Source organism: Crocodylus siamensis, chromosome 4, assembly GCF_052110815.1.
Source record: "Crocodylus siamensis isolate JL-2025a chromosome 4, ASM5211081v1, whole genome shotgun sequence".
NCBI classification, from domain to species: Eukaryota; Metazoa; Chordata; order Crocodylia; family Crocodylidae; genus Crocodylus; species Crocodylus siamensis.
The window spans coordinates 11,802,020-11,815,040 of NC_143398.1; the positions used below are offsets into that span (position 1 = coordinate 11,802,020).

The following is a 13,021-nucleotide window of genomic DNA, read 5'->3' on the forward strand; positions in this document are numbered from 1 at the left end:
TTTACCTGGGTGGACATGTTCACAATCCTATTACAGAAAATGACACTTTTTGCATGAATAAGAGTTTGCAAAACCCAGTCATGTATCTGCTTCTGGACATCAGATGCTTTAATGTAAAGATGACATGAGATGTATAAAACAAAGCAGCAATGGTGTTAGAATGCGGCAGGCCATTGTTTCGGGTGGGGGGCCGCTTACCAAGTTTTGGCAAGCCTTCAAGGGCCACATGGGTAGCCCCGCCCATTGACAGGTGCCCCACCACCTGGTCACCATCTTGGCACTGGAAGTCCTGTCCCTAACTTCTGACCTTTGCCACTGGAAGTCCTTCCCCTTGCCCCTGGAAGTATTCCTTTGGGGAAGGCGGGTTGCCATTTTGGGGGGAGAGGGGGGAACAAATTACATACTAAGACTATTAGACACCCATAATAATATATTTAAATTTAAATCTAAAAATATATTTTTGTCCTGATTTGTGGGCATTCGTGGTGTGTGTACAGAAGTGATTGCATACGGGGGGTTGTGGGGATGTGTGGATACAGGAGCCATGCAGTGCAGAGTGGCTGGGCAGGAAAGTGGGGAAAGGAGGCCGGGGGGAGTTGAAGCAAGTGGGAGCGCGGGGCCTGCACCAATGTCCCAAGGCCAGTGCCAGCAGGGCCCATAGCAGGGAGGCAGGAGTGTGGAGCACGGGCTGCAAGAGGCCTGTGGAGCTGTGCTGGGCTACACCAGCAGAGAGAGCGGGGAGGTGACCCCGGCTCCACAGAGCCCCTGCTCTGGGCCCCGCTAGCGCCGGCACCAGAACACCAGTGCAGGCCCCGCGCTCCCACCCACCTGCTGCTGGCACCCACGTGCCCCTGCCCCGCGGTACAGGCGGGGAGCAGCGCGCAGCCCCAACGCCACATGCTCCGCACTCGCCCACAGGTTACAAGCTGGTGCTCGGCGCAGAGAAAAGCAGCTGCTCCCCCTCCCTGTGGCTGGCACCCTGTGCCACAGCCACTTGCAGGCAAGACAGCCCTAGGTGGCCTGAGAGTGGCTACAGCACAGGGCACCAGCCACAGGGAAGGGGAGCAGCCACTTTTCCCTGCACTGAACACCACCTCGTAACCTGTGAGCGAGCGCAGGGCGCATGGGGTCAGGGCTGCGTGGTGCACACTGCTCCCCGCCTGTACCGCAGCAGCCAGGCAGGAGTGCAGGGCTTGCGCCACTGTCCTAGGGCGAGCGCCAGAGGGGCCCAGATCAGGGCAACAGGAGCGTGGGCTCCCATTCAGATGGGGCTCTGTGAAGCCAGGTCAGCTGTCCCCTCTCCCTGCAGGTGCAGCCCAGCCGGGCTCCACAGATGCTGCCAGCTCACACCCCACACCCCTGCTGCCCTGCCAGCACTGGCCCCATGACATTGGTGCAGGCCCCATGCTCCCACTCACTTCCACTCCTTCCCCACCCTCTCTGGCTGCCAGATCCCACCTGCATGGCCAGACTGTGGGGCTCAGTAGGAGCCAGCCCAGCCCCAAGGACTGGGGTAATCTCCACAGTTCTCCCCCAACTTCTTACTCGACTTTCCCGCACTGGTGCAACCACAAACAGCCCCATGGTCCCAGGCCAGGGGCTTCTGGCTGGGAAGGGCGGGGCTGGGAAGGCCTTCCTGTTGCAGGAGCCTGCTGGGGCTTTCCCTGGGTCCTACGGCCCCTGGCTCCTGTCATCTTTGACAGGGGCAGATAAATATTAATTTTCTAAATTTTTTAGGAGCCCTGCAGGCTAAATAGAATGGCCTGGCAGGCCAAATTCAGTCCGCAGGTGGTATTTTGCCCACCCCTGTGTTAGAAGATCTCATTGTTTGAGAGACTCAGGACAATTTTCCAACAAATAAACTGAAATGAAAAAGAGGGACAAACCCCAAAAGCCACATGTGCAAACAAAACACAAAATCCCAATAGAAAAAAACTCCCACAAATTTATGCCTATCAAAGTGCTCCCTGCTAAAGCTATATGGGGGGGGAGGGGAAAAATCAATGGCTTCATTTTATGACATGTAATGGAATATCTAACAGCTCTTGATTGAAATCCATTTATTTGTTTCATTATTTTCATTTTTGCCCCATGCTGCAAAAATGCATTACACAGCTAATAAAAAGTCAATACATTTAAAGAATACAATGTGATAGAAAAAGAACAGGTAAGTATCCATTCCTCAGCAAAGGGAAGAGTACTGATCTCTGCTGCCTGATATGTGCCCCAGGCAATGCAATAATCTTAAGCACTAGCAAACTATTCTGAAACCATGTTTAGTATTTTAACAGAGTCTTAAGATATAAAGAATAAAACTACCAGCCACACTTTTCAGCTGATGTAAATTGATGCAGCTCCACTAAAATAATTAGAGATGCAATGATTTGCACTGCTTGATGACCTGGCCCTTTTTTCTTCTTTTTAAGGAACTCAGAACCGCAAAGAAGTCACATTTCTATATTCCAACAGCACTGGGCAGGTATTTGACCATACAGTTCTATTTTTTAAAACTGGAGAATAGACATGGTGCAGAATCAAGTCCTAAAAATGCTCAACGCCCACATTCTGGTCCCACAATTTCAATGCTCCAATCAGCGCATTCATACACGTTCAGGTTCCCCTCAGAGACAAAGTGATCAAAGACAGGCTTAGACCAAATCACTCAACTTAAACCACAGAACACTTGTCAATATTGACTGAAAAACATTCATAGGGCATGGGTGGAAAAAATACAGCTGTGTTAAAACCCCTGAAATTGGCTAGTGCACATTTCTTTAATGATATACACTGCTTGAAGCATGCCTTCTCCTTAACACATACAGATGCCTATGCTCTTTACAATGTATAATCCTGTGTTATTTATAAAGAGGACTATAAAACAATGGTTTCACCAAGTGGGTCATGGAAGGAGAAAAAATAATTTAAGACAGATTATAGTACATCATTTTGTAGTTATTTATTACATGCAGTACAGTCATTTCTTAACTTGCTTTTTAAAAACTACACTGACATAATGCGCTCTGCAAGTTGTCATGTTACTATATATATATTTTTTTTTTGGCTAATAATAAGGTGGGGGAGTTCACAGTACAGCACAGCCTTTTCCAATACATCCATCTCAGAATTACAAACAATTGATTTTTTATTTGAAGAGGAATATATAGGAATGGCCTTCAAGAGGTTCTCTCTCTCAGAGGAAATTATTATATATTATGATAGGTGACAGAGCTAAAAACACATTCACATCAAATATATATATATAAATAAATAAATAATGACATTGAGAGAGATGAGACAAATATATACAAGCCTGCAGAATAATTATTAATGTACAAATTCTCTCAACAGCTGGTTAAAAAGGAAATGGGTGAAGAATTTGTGATAGCTGTTACTTACAATTTTAATAACTCATCAGGTATACAATGAGTAAGTGCCAATCAACATATTGTCAGGCATCCAATTTGTAGCCATATTGGTCTAGAGCAGGAGGTCTCAATCCCCAGGCCAGCTGCTACTCGGCAGCCAGACTGGAAGTGGCCATGGACCAGCAAACCACGGCCCCCCAGAGCCGGGCGGACAGGCGGCGGCTCCTTCTGCAGCGTTTGCAGCAGCACAGGGTTTGGCCCACACTCCCACCCAAGGGTGGGGTTATCCTTACCCGTCTTCTGGCCAGAAATTCTAGCCACGGTCAGGTGCGACTGCTGGGCCGTGGCTTGCTGGGCCATAACATAAGAACTTTGGGAACCCCTGGTCTAGAGGAAAAAGCAATCAGGACTCATAGTAGAGGTGATATCTTTATTAAACCAAGATATTTGCAAAAAACATTCTTTAATTGCACGCTTTCTGGCACAAATGCCCTTCATCAGGCATCGGAAAAAAGACTGTAAAAAATTCTCCTGGGTAGAAATGAAAGTTCATATTTCACAGGATTTTACTGAGGAGTCAATAGATGAAATACTGACTCCTCTGGGCAGATGGTTCTTGGCTGGTAGGCATCTCTCAGCAATCTTGTGAGGCTCTGTGGCGATACGAAATCACCTTAAGCAAAGGCAGGGGCAGTATCTCAGGTTACAGGTGGTCAAAATTGCTTCATGCTTGGGAAATTATGAAGATTTCATTTTTTTTTTTTAAATCGGCTAAAATTCATTATCTTCCATGTGTCAAAAATATTTTTGCAAAAATCTTCTTGGTCTAATAAAATATATCACTTCTACTATGAATCAACATATTGGCATTCTGTTGAGTGAGGGTGGCTAATGAGCAAGTCCTTCAGTGATCTGGGGAGTGTAACATGGAGGAGCACAGTTTCTTGCCTCTGTGTTACCACAGCATGCTGAACCACTGCACTGACCAAGGAAGAGTCCCTTTGTGCTGTCCTGACTTCCCTACAAAGGGCCAGGGGCTGTATCTCCATACCACCCAAGGAAGCTGCTTACTCTGCTGTGTTTATATTAGTCTTTGATTCTCTCTAGCTCTCTGAATAGCCTGAAGATTATGAAATGGAGATGCTACCTTCTGTAATCCTATGCCACTGACCTTCAGGGCCAAGCAGGGCTGCTGCTTCTGTATCTGCTCTATGTTCCTGGAGCATGTGCAAGTTTACAAATAAATGAAAAACACATGGCAGCATAGGACATGTAGACTGGGATTTGCACAGGAACATGCAAGGACATAAGCATGCAAGTGGAAAAGAATTTTACAAAACTTGTTATGCATGTAGAAGAGGCTGGGGAATAGGTAATACACCATTATTTGAGTACCATAAGGTGGTAGTGGACTACTCATCTTTAATTTGAGCATTTCTTGAATACCTAAATGCTTAGATACTCTGGAAGAACATTCCTGTACTGGAGTTTTTAACAATAACTGGCAAAACAAAGCTCTATTTAGGTAACAAAAGAGAAAACGTGTTCCAATTCACAAATGAAAATCTTTTAAAAAGTGCTCAAAGGTGTTCAAGCTAACACCTGCGTAAAACTTTAGCCTATTTATAAAAACACTGGCTCCTTAAAAACAAGCCCCCACTCCGCGAAGCATTAAAAGTCTGAAGCCAAACAGTAAAGGAATATAGCCAGTTTTAAACAGCTTACAATATGTCCGCTTAATAGGTTAAGTCTTTAAAAAAAAATTCAAACATTCTTTTAGCTACTACAGGAATGGTAGGATGCAAAATCAGAGTCTAAAAATTTTCCAAGGATCACTGGTGACCTTCAGAGCAATTGCTTGTGGGCCGATGACATGATTCTAGCTCTCCTTACTTCCTGCTGCTAAAATGCATTAACAAATCAGCTACAATATTAAGCATGGAGTCCTGGCTCTAATGGCATGAGTGGGAGGTTGGCCAAGAAGGCTCAATCACACCTTTTCCTAAACTGACTGATCCCTTAAGTAATTGCTGAAGAACTATTAGGCAACTGCAAATGGGTGAAGTGTCCACAAGATAAGCTCCACAGAGCCAAGGTCAACAATGAAAAGTCTGGGAACATTTATACAGCCATATACTAAACTTAATTTAGGGCACTGGGCAAATGTATACTTGGAGGGGTTTCAACAGCAGAGGCGAAGCTGCTGTTCAGTAGCACAGCAGCTGTTCTGTCCTAATGGTTAAATGTGCACAAGCTGGGCATGATGCGAATGTGGCACAACTGCTCCAGCTTGAAGCACAACTGCAGGATGAAGTTAAAGCTGGAGCAGTTTGGCTACTCTTGTTTTTGTTCCCCACTTGTGCACATGTAACCGTTACAATGCAACAGGTGCTGCAAGGTCCAGATCAACAACTCCCCCTCCCCTACTAAAAACGCTCCAAATGTACATTTGTCCATACTGTAATAAAGCCAAAGGAAGAAAGTCACTGCTTTCCTCAAAGGAAACAGGGTTTTCTGAGCTGTTCTGTCCTCGTGACTCTCCCATTTGTGCATATGCAATCCAGCACCAGAGTTAGAATCTGTGACCAGCAGTGTCCATCTTTGTTCCGCGTATCCCCACCCCAATCCCTCGTCCCCAAGGAAGAGCCCAGCTCCTTCACCATCCAGAATCACAGTCTGTATGGCTCCACAACAGCAAGTAAATGAGGGGAGGGGGAAGATGAGGATGGCCATGAGAACTAAAAGGAGAGATCATATACTGTGAAGTGAGTAACTTCATTCTTTTTGGAGTTTCCATCCATGCCGGCCATGCTAGTGTTAATCTCCCAAGAGGGCAGGAGATAGCACAGGAGTCGTACTAAATCAGTGGTCTCCAACCTTTTTAAAGTAGGAAATCACTTTTGGCATTTAAAAACAACCCAAGATCTACCATGCGCAGCCACCACCCCCCGCCCAGCAGGTATGTCTGTGGAGAGGGAAGAGGGGGGAGGCAGATCAAAGCAGAGGGAGAAAAAATTATTTAGGGGTGCGCCTCCCCATCAGGTAAGTCTCATCTGGCTGGAGCCCCACTCAGCCTACCCCTGCTCCTGCAACTTACTGCCCTTCACCACAGGGACCTCGATCTAGCCCCCACTCCCACTTCTCTCTGCCATGGACTGACATGGTGGACTGGGGTGCACGCGTGCATGCCTGCAGGCACTCAGTCCCCCACCCCAGCCTCGGATTGACTTCAAGACGCTCCAAGATCTATTGCAAGAGGCTCCGAGATCTATCAGTGGATCAAGATCCACTGCTTGGTGGCCACCGTGCTAAATTAACTGTAGGAACCATCCTGGATCTCACTGGAATCAAAACAGATATAGAGCACATACAACTGTGGTTCTCAACCATTGTAGACTCCAGGCAGCCCTGGACAGACTCAAGGCACCCCTTGCAAAGTCCTGGCTCTCAGTTTCACTCTTTTTTACCTAAAGAAAAACAACAGAGAAGTTTTTCTGTTGCAAAGAACTCAAAACAGATCACAGCCATGCATCTCTGTTTGAAACTTCTGGATTATCTTACGGATCATGTTGGTAAGCTTAACACCGCTAACACTGTGTGGCACCTCATGTCATCCTTAAAAGGATCTCAAGGCACCTCGGGGTATAACAGCACTCTGAAAATCACCAACATGGTCCTAATCAATAATGTCATGCAACAAGCTCCAAGTAGCAGTCCTGCAAGTCTCAGACACAGAGATGCTTTGAGCATGCCCTACAAGCTGCCTACATTCCAGTCAAATAAGATTTGAGCCTGGGAATATCATCTGTTGAAATCATGAGTTCATAACACAGTAAGACTGCCACATAACAGATCATGTGCTCACCATAATAATTCAAGAATGTATAGTTCAGCCTAAACCGACTTTTCTAAAAGAGGAGTGTGATATTCCTGCTCTAAGTAAATTTCTACTATTAAGAAGTACTGCACAGCTAAGAATAATGTAAAAGAAATGATCTGGAACTAATTAAGAGTCAAGAATCATGAAACTGCCCTGATGATACCCATAGATGAGGGTAAGTTCATAAATATTTATGAACTCCACTCACAATGAAATGCAGCTCAGTACACTAGTGGATAGATAGTGAGGAGCTGTACTTTGCAAATACTTGAGTAATTTATGCAGCGTGTTATAAATCATTTACTTTGCATCCTATTGAGCTGCCTATACAGCAATGGGGGCCAACCTTTTTTGGCAGTCATGCCACAAATTAGCCTTGCACCCTCTCCAAGTACCACTCCAAATACCTCCCTCTGCTCTGCTGCTGTTTTCTGTTCCCCATTCTGCTCTGCCTACCCAATCTCCTGCTTTCTGCCCCATCAGCTGTTGTGCTGCTCGTCTCCTCCCACACCTGTCATGTGCCACACAGAGGCTGCCTGTGCCATGTGCCACAGGTTAGCAACCCATGTTATACAGTATCAAGTTCCAGTGGTAAACATCAACAGTGGAAAGGAAACATGATACTGTGATTAAGGAAGGGCGTTTCTACACTTCAGCATCAAAGCAGTGAATGCACTGTGGAGAGATATCAGCGGTAGCTTTAACCTACTTATATTGGGTACCAGTGTTCTTGACAGTTTAGCTGCATCACTACAGAGCTCAGCACAAGCTAATTTATCCTGCTGAGAAGCATTTCTGTGACCACAGCACAGATTTACTCTACAGCACTAAACACTACAGTTCACAGAAGCTGAGTTCCCCAAATGCAGAGTAACAGAAGAGAAAAAAAAGATAAAATAAAAATAAGGGGGGTGGTCAGTTCTCAGAGGTTAGTCAAGGAAGGATGTTAATTCAAATAGCAAGCATTAAAAATCAACTAATAGAAGTATAATAAGCAATATGTAAGTGCAGAATCTGTTTGCAACTCTTTTAAGGACTTGACTCAGCTCCCACCAAAATCAATGAGAACCTTTCCAGTGTCTTCTACGATCTCTGAACCAGGTCTTAGGAAACAACAAGAAATAATTCCCCACCCCCCCGCCACCCCTACTGCCAAGTATTTAATTTGCCTCCTTCTCATCCAAAATATCTGCAAAGTGAAAACTGTAGTCTACAAGATACAGAGTCTTTCATCCCAGAAGACTCCAATACAGTTTACAAATCATATGCACAAGAATCGATTACACTCACTAATGAAGTGAAACCATTCCACAGATAAAATCTGACAGCTAATTAGCACCATATGGCAAAATCACAACAAAGGCTGGCAGAAGTAAAAAAAAAGAGATTAGTATTAGCATATTTTTGTTAGGCATCATAAAAGTCATTTCTTCATCAGTCAGAGACCATTCTGGACTTCTCAACTTCTAAGCTTCTCTGAACTCTGATAGACAAATATTTAATAAAACCAAACAGTCAGTCAGAATGGAGTTAAGTTAGCCAATCCCAGCAAATCATTCTACATTAATTCAGTATCTGTAAGTCTCCTCAAAATATATCATTAAACCAATCTAGAACGTCTTAAGGAAGAAAACCAACTCCGCTGAAGACGCATACAGATATTCAAAACTTATTTATAGCTTGATCCAATAGTCAATTAAATCATTAGAAAGGGTTCACTATATAAACAGATGTCATTAAGAATGACTGCCAAAGAGAGTTGGAAAATAGCTCAGTTAAGATCACCTACATAAAGTCGATGCCACCTCCCTTCATACCTCCTTTATTCTAGTGGTCTTTACTCCCAATATCACATATTATGGACAGAATTTAATGATGTATTGTTTGACAAACAAGTTGTGATCAAATCTATATTGAAACACAGAAGCACCTGGAGGTATATGTATACTAGGTTCTAGCTTGTCCAACTGTTTAGGCAATTTTAGGCTTCAACCCTCCAATGATTTATTCGTGGGCTTAGTTTTATACATGATGAAGCATCTCAATAACTTCAAATGGGTCTACTCAAACCATAATGTTAATCACAGACACGTCTTTTAGGATCTAAATCTTTGTCTTTTATAAATGTAGAATTTCATGGTATTTCCTACTTTTTTTAAATTAAGATAATAAATAAAAAGAAGCTTCTTTCTCTGGGACTTTAAACATTTGCTCTTTGCAACTTTTAAGCATTTATTTTATCTATACTATTTATTTTATATACAATTCAAAATAAATTATAATGCAGCTGAAGTATCTCCTTTAAATTGCCACACCTAAACAAAATACTTCAAGCCTTTTCCTATTACGTATTTATTACAGATCAATTTCAATCATGGAATTAAAAAAGCTAGGAATAAAAACCCCAGGGCACGACCATTTAAAATGAAATTTGCAGTAGTTCTATTAATAGCAGCAATCGATACTTTCACCAGATAGGCATGCAATCACCAGACAGACATGCAACAAAAGATACAAGCAATCAGTGGCAATCTTTGTATCACCTTTCTTTTTCAAATTATGAACTTACTGTAGAAAACCAAATCTATCTGTGACTTTGTAAAGACGGTAGTCAGCATCTTCCCAGGGTTCAATCTGTGCACCCTCTCGTCCCTGAAATAAAAAAGAAAGGAGTTAATGGAGGTTTACATACCACCACAACGTAAGCTATGGCAAAGACTCAAAAGAAAAGCCCTAAGCTCTGCAAATGTTGTATGGGGGCATTCTGGAAGAGGAATATAGAAATCCCAATATGGCTTAAGAAGGAAGAGACAACACCACTCCACCAATTTTCACTAACTGCACTTCCATAGTAGAGGACTATAAACTGTCCCTTTTTAATAGTGATTTATGTCACTAACTAATAGCCTAATGATTGAGTTAAAGAGCACTGTGATTAGACAAAAACCAAGAAGCAGTGAAGGAAAAAGTTTTGAAAGGTTTTGAAGGAAACATCATCTTCAACTTGATTTGGTAGAAAGGGGAGAGACAGTAAAAATATTCAGAGGATGGGGATTCACAGGATCATACAAACAAACAAAGAATATTTCAGCAACTGCATGTTGTTCAGATTAAATTGAACCAAACTTGTCAAAGAGGCTGAAGAAGGAAAAACTACAGTAGTCAAGACAAGGAGAATGTGAATGGTCTATCGGATTGGGAAGAAAAAAAAAATGGGTCCTAGGTGTGTGAGAGAAAATCCAGCCATACGTTAACGCTTCCTAGATAGAAGAGATGAGCGAGAGGGAGAAGTCATGGATTCCCCAAAATTCCTCTTAGACTGTTAACCCAAGTGACAGAGATGATGATTTCCAAGAAATCAAAGTTTCCAGAGGTAGACACACTGCACACTTGTCAGTGACAACAGCAGGGATGTCTCCGTGAGGGCCTACCAGGACCACCAACTGGGGTAAACACAGTCTTCATACTCATATACTCAGTAATATACATTCTGAGACTGTATTGGAAAAATCTCCCCATCGATGTCTCCTTCATGTAAATTCTTGCCCATCAGAGACCCAAATACATTAGTGGATTCACTGCTGTAGCTATCATATTAATCTGAATGCAAGACTACTTTGAATTGAAGAGGACCTCCCCAATAATTAGATTCTATACATGGACATTTATAAATGGCATAATTTTCCGTGTATAGAGTCTAATTATTGAAGGGTCATCTTAAATGTGTTCCCCTGCACCACTGCAGCATGGAAAAAAGACTCCTGCCCCTTGTTTCCTGCTTGGCCCCCCAGTCACTTGACCCCCTCCTTGGCACCTGCACCCTGTCATCTGTCCTCCTTACCACTTGTACTCCCATGATGCCTGCCCCCTGCCCACCTGTTCCCCCATGCCACTTGCCCCCCTCGACCACTTGCTCCCCACCCGCCCCCACTACTGTTTACCCTGGGCAGCAGCTCTGGCCCTGGCCCTGTCCCCAGCCCCAGCCCAGTCAGGCACCAGAACCACCCTGGCCTCAGCCCCAGGTTAGAGGCAGAACCGGAGCCCTTCCCGTACCGCTGCACTGTCTCCCCCACACTCCTTCCCCTGCATGCCCCTCTGTTGTCCTGCCCATGGACTGTGCACGGTGTCATCTCCCCTATGCTACCTGCAGGCGCAGCCTCGGCTCCAGCACTAGGACTGGAGCAGCCGCAGCCACCCATTCCAAGCGAATGCTCAAATCCAGGAAGAGGGGGTTCCCCTCCCCTTTGTTGAAGGTGGAGGGGGGGGGGGGGGGAAACGTCATTTGGGATCTGAGTGTGGTGAATCTCCAAAGGCTCATAAGGTGGTGACAGCCAGAACTACTTCCACTGGCCATCATATTCCCCAAGTAACAAAGATCACTCATTATCAGGGATCCACATTTTCCCGGTCTCACAGAAAAACAAAGCAAAACACAGATTTCCCTCCTTACCAGAGTAAAATGCGGATTTCTCATTTTAGCAGAGAAACCTATGGATTTTGCAGTTTTGCAATGAGCTCTCTGCAGGCTGGCAATGTTCCAGCATGCAGGGGGCTGGGAAGGGGCGAGACAGGCACAGGGCGCCACAAATGGCTGCCAGGCAGCTTGGAGAGCAGCTGCCACGCATAAGTGGCAGGGGGGCACTGAGGCCTCCATAAGGAGAGAGGGAGTTGGGCTGGGGCTTCTGCCTAACCAGGCAGTGTGTGGGGCTTGGGCCCCGGGGTTGCAAAGCACGGGTGCAGGCCCCTGCTGAGTGTGGGACGGGGCCATGGGCAATTTGTCCAGGGTGGGAGACATGGGGTTGTGCCCCTCGCTGCAGCCCCGTGCACAGGGGACATGTCACCAGGGCAGTGCAGAGCTCACAGCAGCAAACAGCTTTCCTGCGTAGCCCCACTCCGCCCTGCAGCACTGGGTTGCCCACAACAGGCTGTCTCCAAGGGAGGGCAGCAGGGCAGGGGCCCAACCCCACAGTGGCCAGCCTGCCCCACCCCTCCCCCACACACAGATCTGGGGGGGCACAAGTCCTTCCTGACCCCAAAAGAGTGTGCACAGCAGGGGGAGCCAGCCTTCCCCGCCCCCACCTGAGCCCACAGCAGGCAGTGTGGGGGGAGCCAGACTCCACTCTGCTGTAGCAGCCACAGCCTCCTCCCAGGGGCAGTGGACCCAGGTCCCTGGCCCCATAACCCTAGCAGTTGGGTACCCCCCGCAGCAGGACTGGAGGGGGGCAGGGGGCTGTGGGTGGGGGGCAAAGGGCACCAACAGAGCTGAGGGATAGTGGTTGGAGTGAGGGCCATGACCAGGCCTGAGGGGGCTATGGGGAAGAATTAGGAGCACCAGCAGAACCGGGGGGAGGGGGGGAGAAGGGAGGGTACGTCCTTTCATTTTAATCATGAATTGCAATTTTTTTTTTAAATCAGAGAATTTGTGATTTTTTTTTTTTTAAATCAGGAAAAAACAGGATCTGCGCTCACTATTCACAAAACTAAATTGGACTTTTTAAGCTATAAGGCTTAGGATAAAGATAGCAGTAATATCACTATAAAACAAATGTTGCCAACAATAAAATGACCAAGCTCCCTCAAATCAGAGAGCTGCCACACTGTACTTTGTATAACATTATGTGCAATGCTGCCCTTAATTCTACAAATTTAAGTCAGTGATTGTAGAGTAACAGTGCCAATGACAATGCAATGGGAACATGCAAGTAGGCTGTTGGCATATTCATCCCAGTTGCATTTTGCATGGTCTTGTACTAGCTAAATGGCTTAAAGAACACGA

The 13,021-nt window shown here is 45.3% G+C and overlaps 1 protein-coding gene across 6 annotated transcripts in view; it reads right to left on the bottom strand.

Moving 5' to 3' along the window:
* The window catches only part of USP6NL (USP6 N-terminal like), a 205,225-nt gene that overhangs the window by 90,870 nt on the left and 101,334 nt on the right, over window positions 1-13,021 (bottom strand). For all 6 annotated transcript variants that reach the window (XM_090041766.1, XM_090041769.1, XM_090041768.1 and 3 more), the window contains exon 3: window positions 9,815-9,897. In XM_090041766.1, the coding sequence (XP_089897892.1) occupies window positions 9,815-9,897 (83 nt within the window). The remainder of the gene's footprint in view (window positions 1-9,814; window positions 9,898-13,021) is intronic.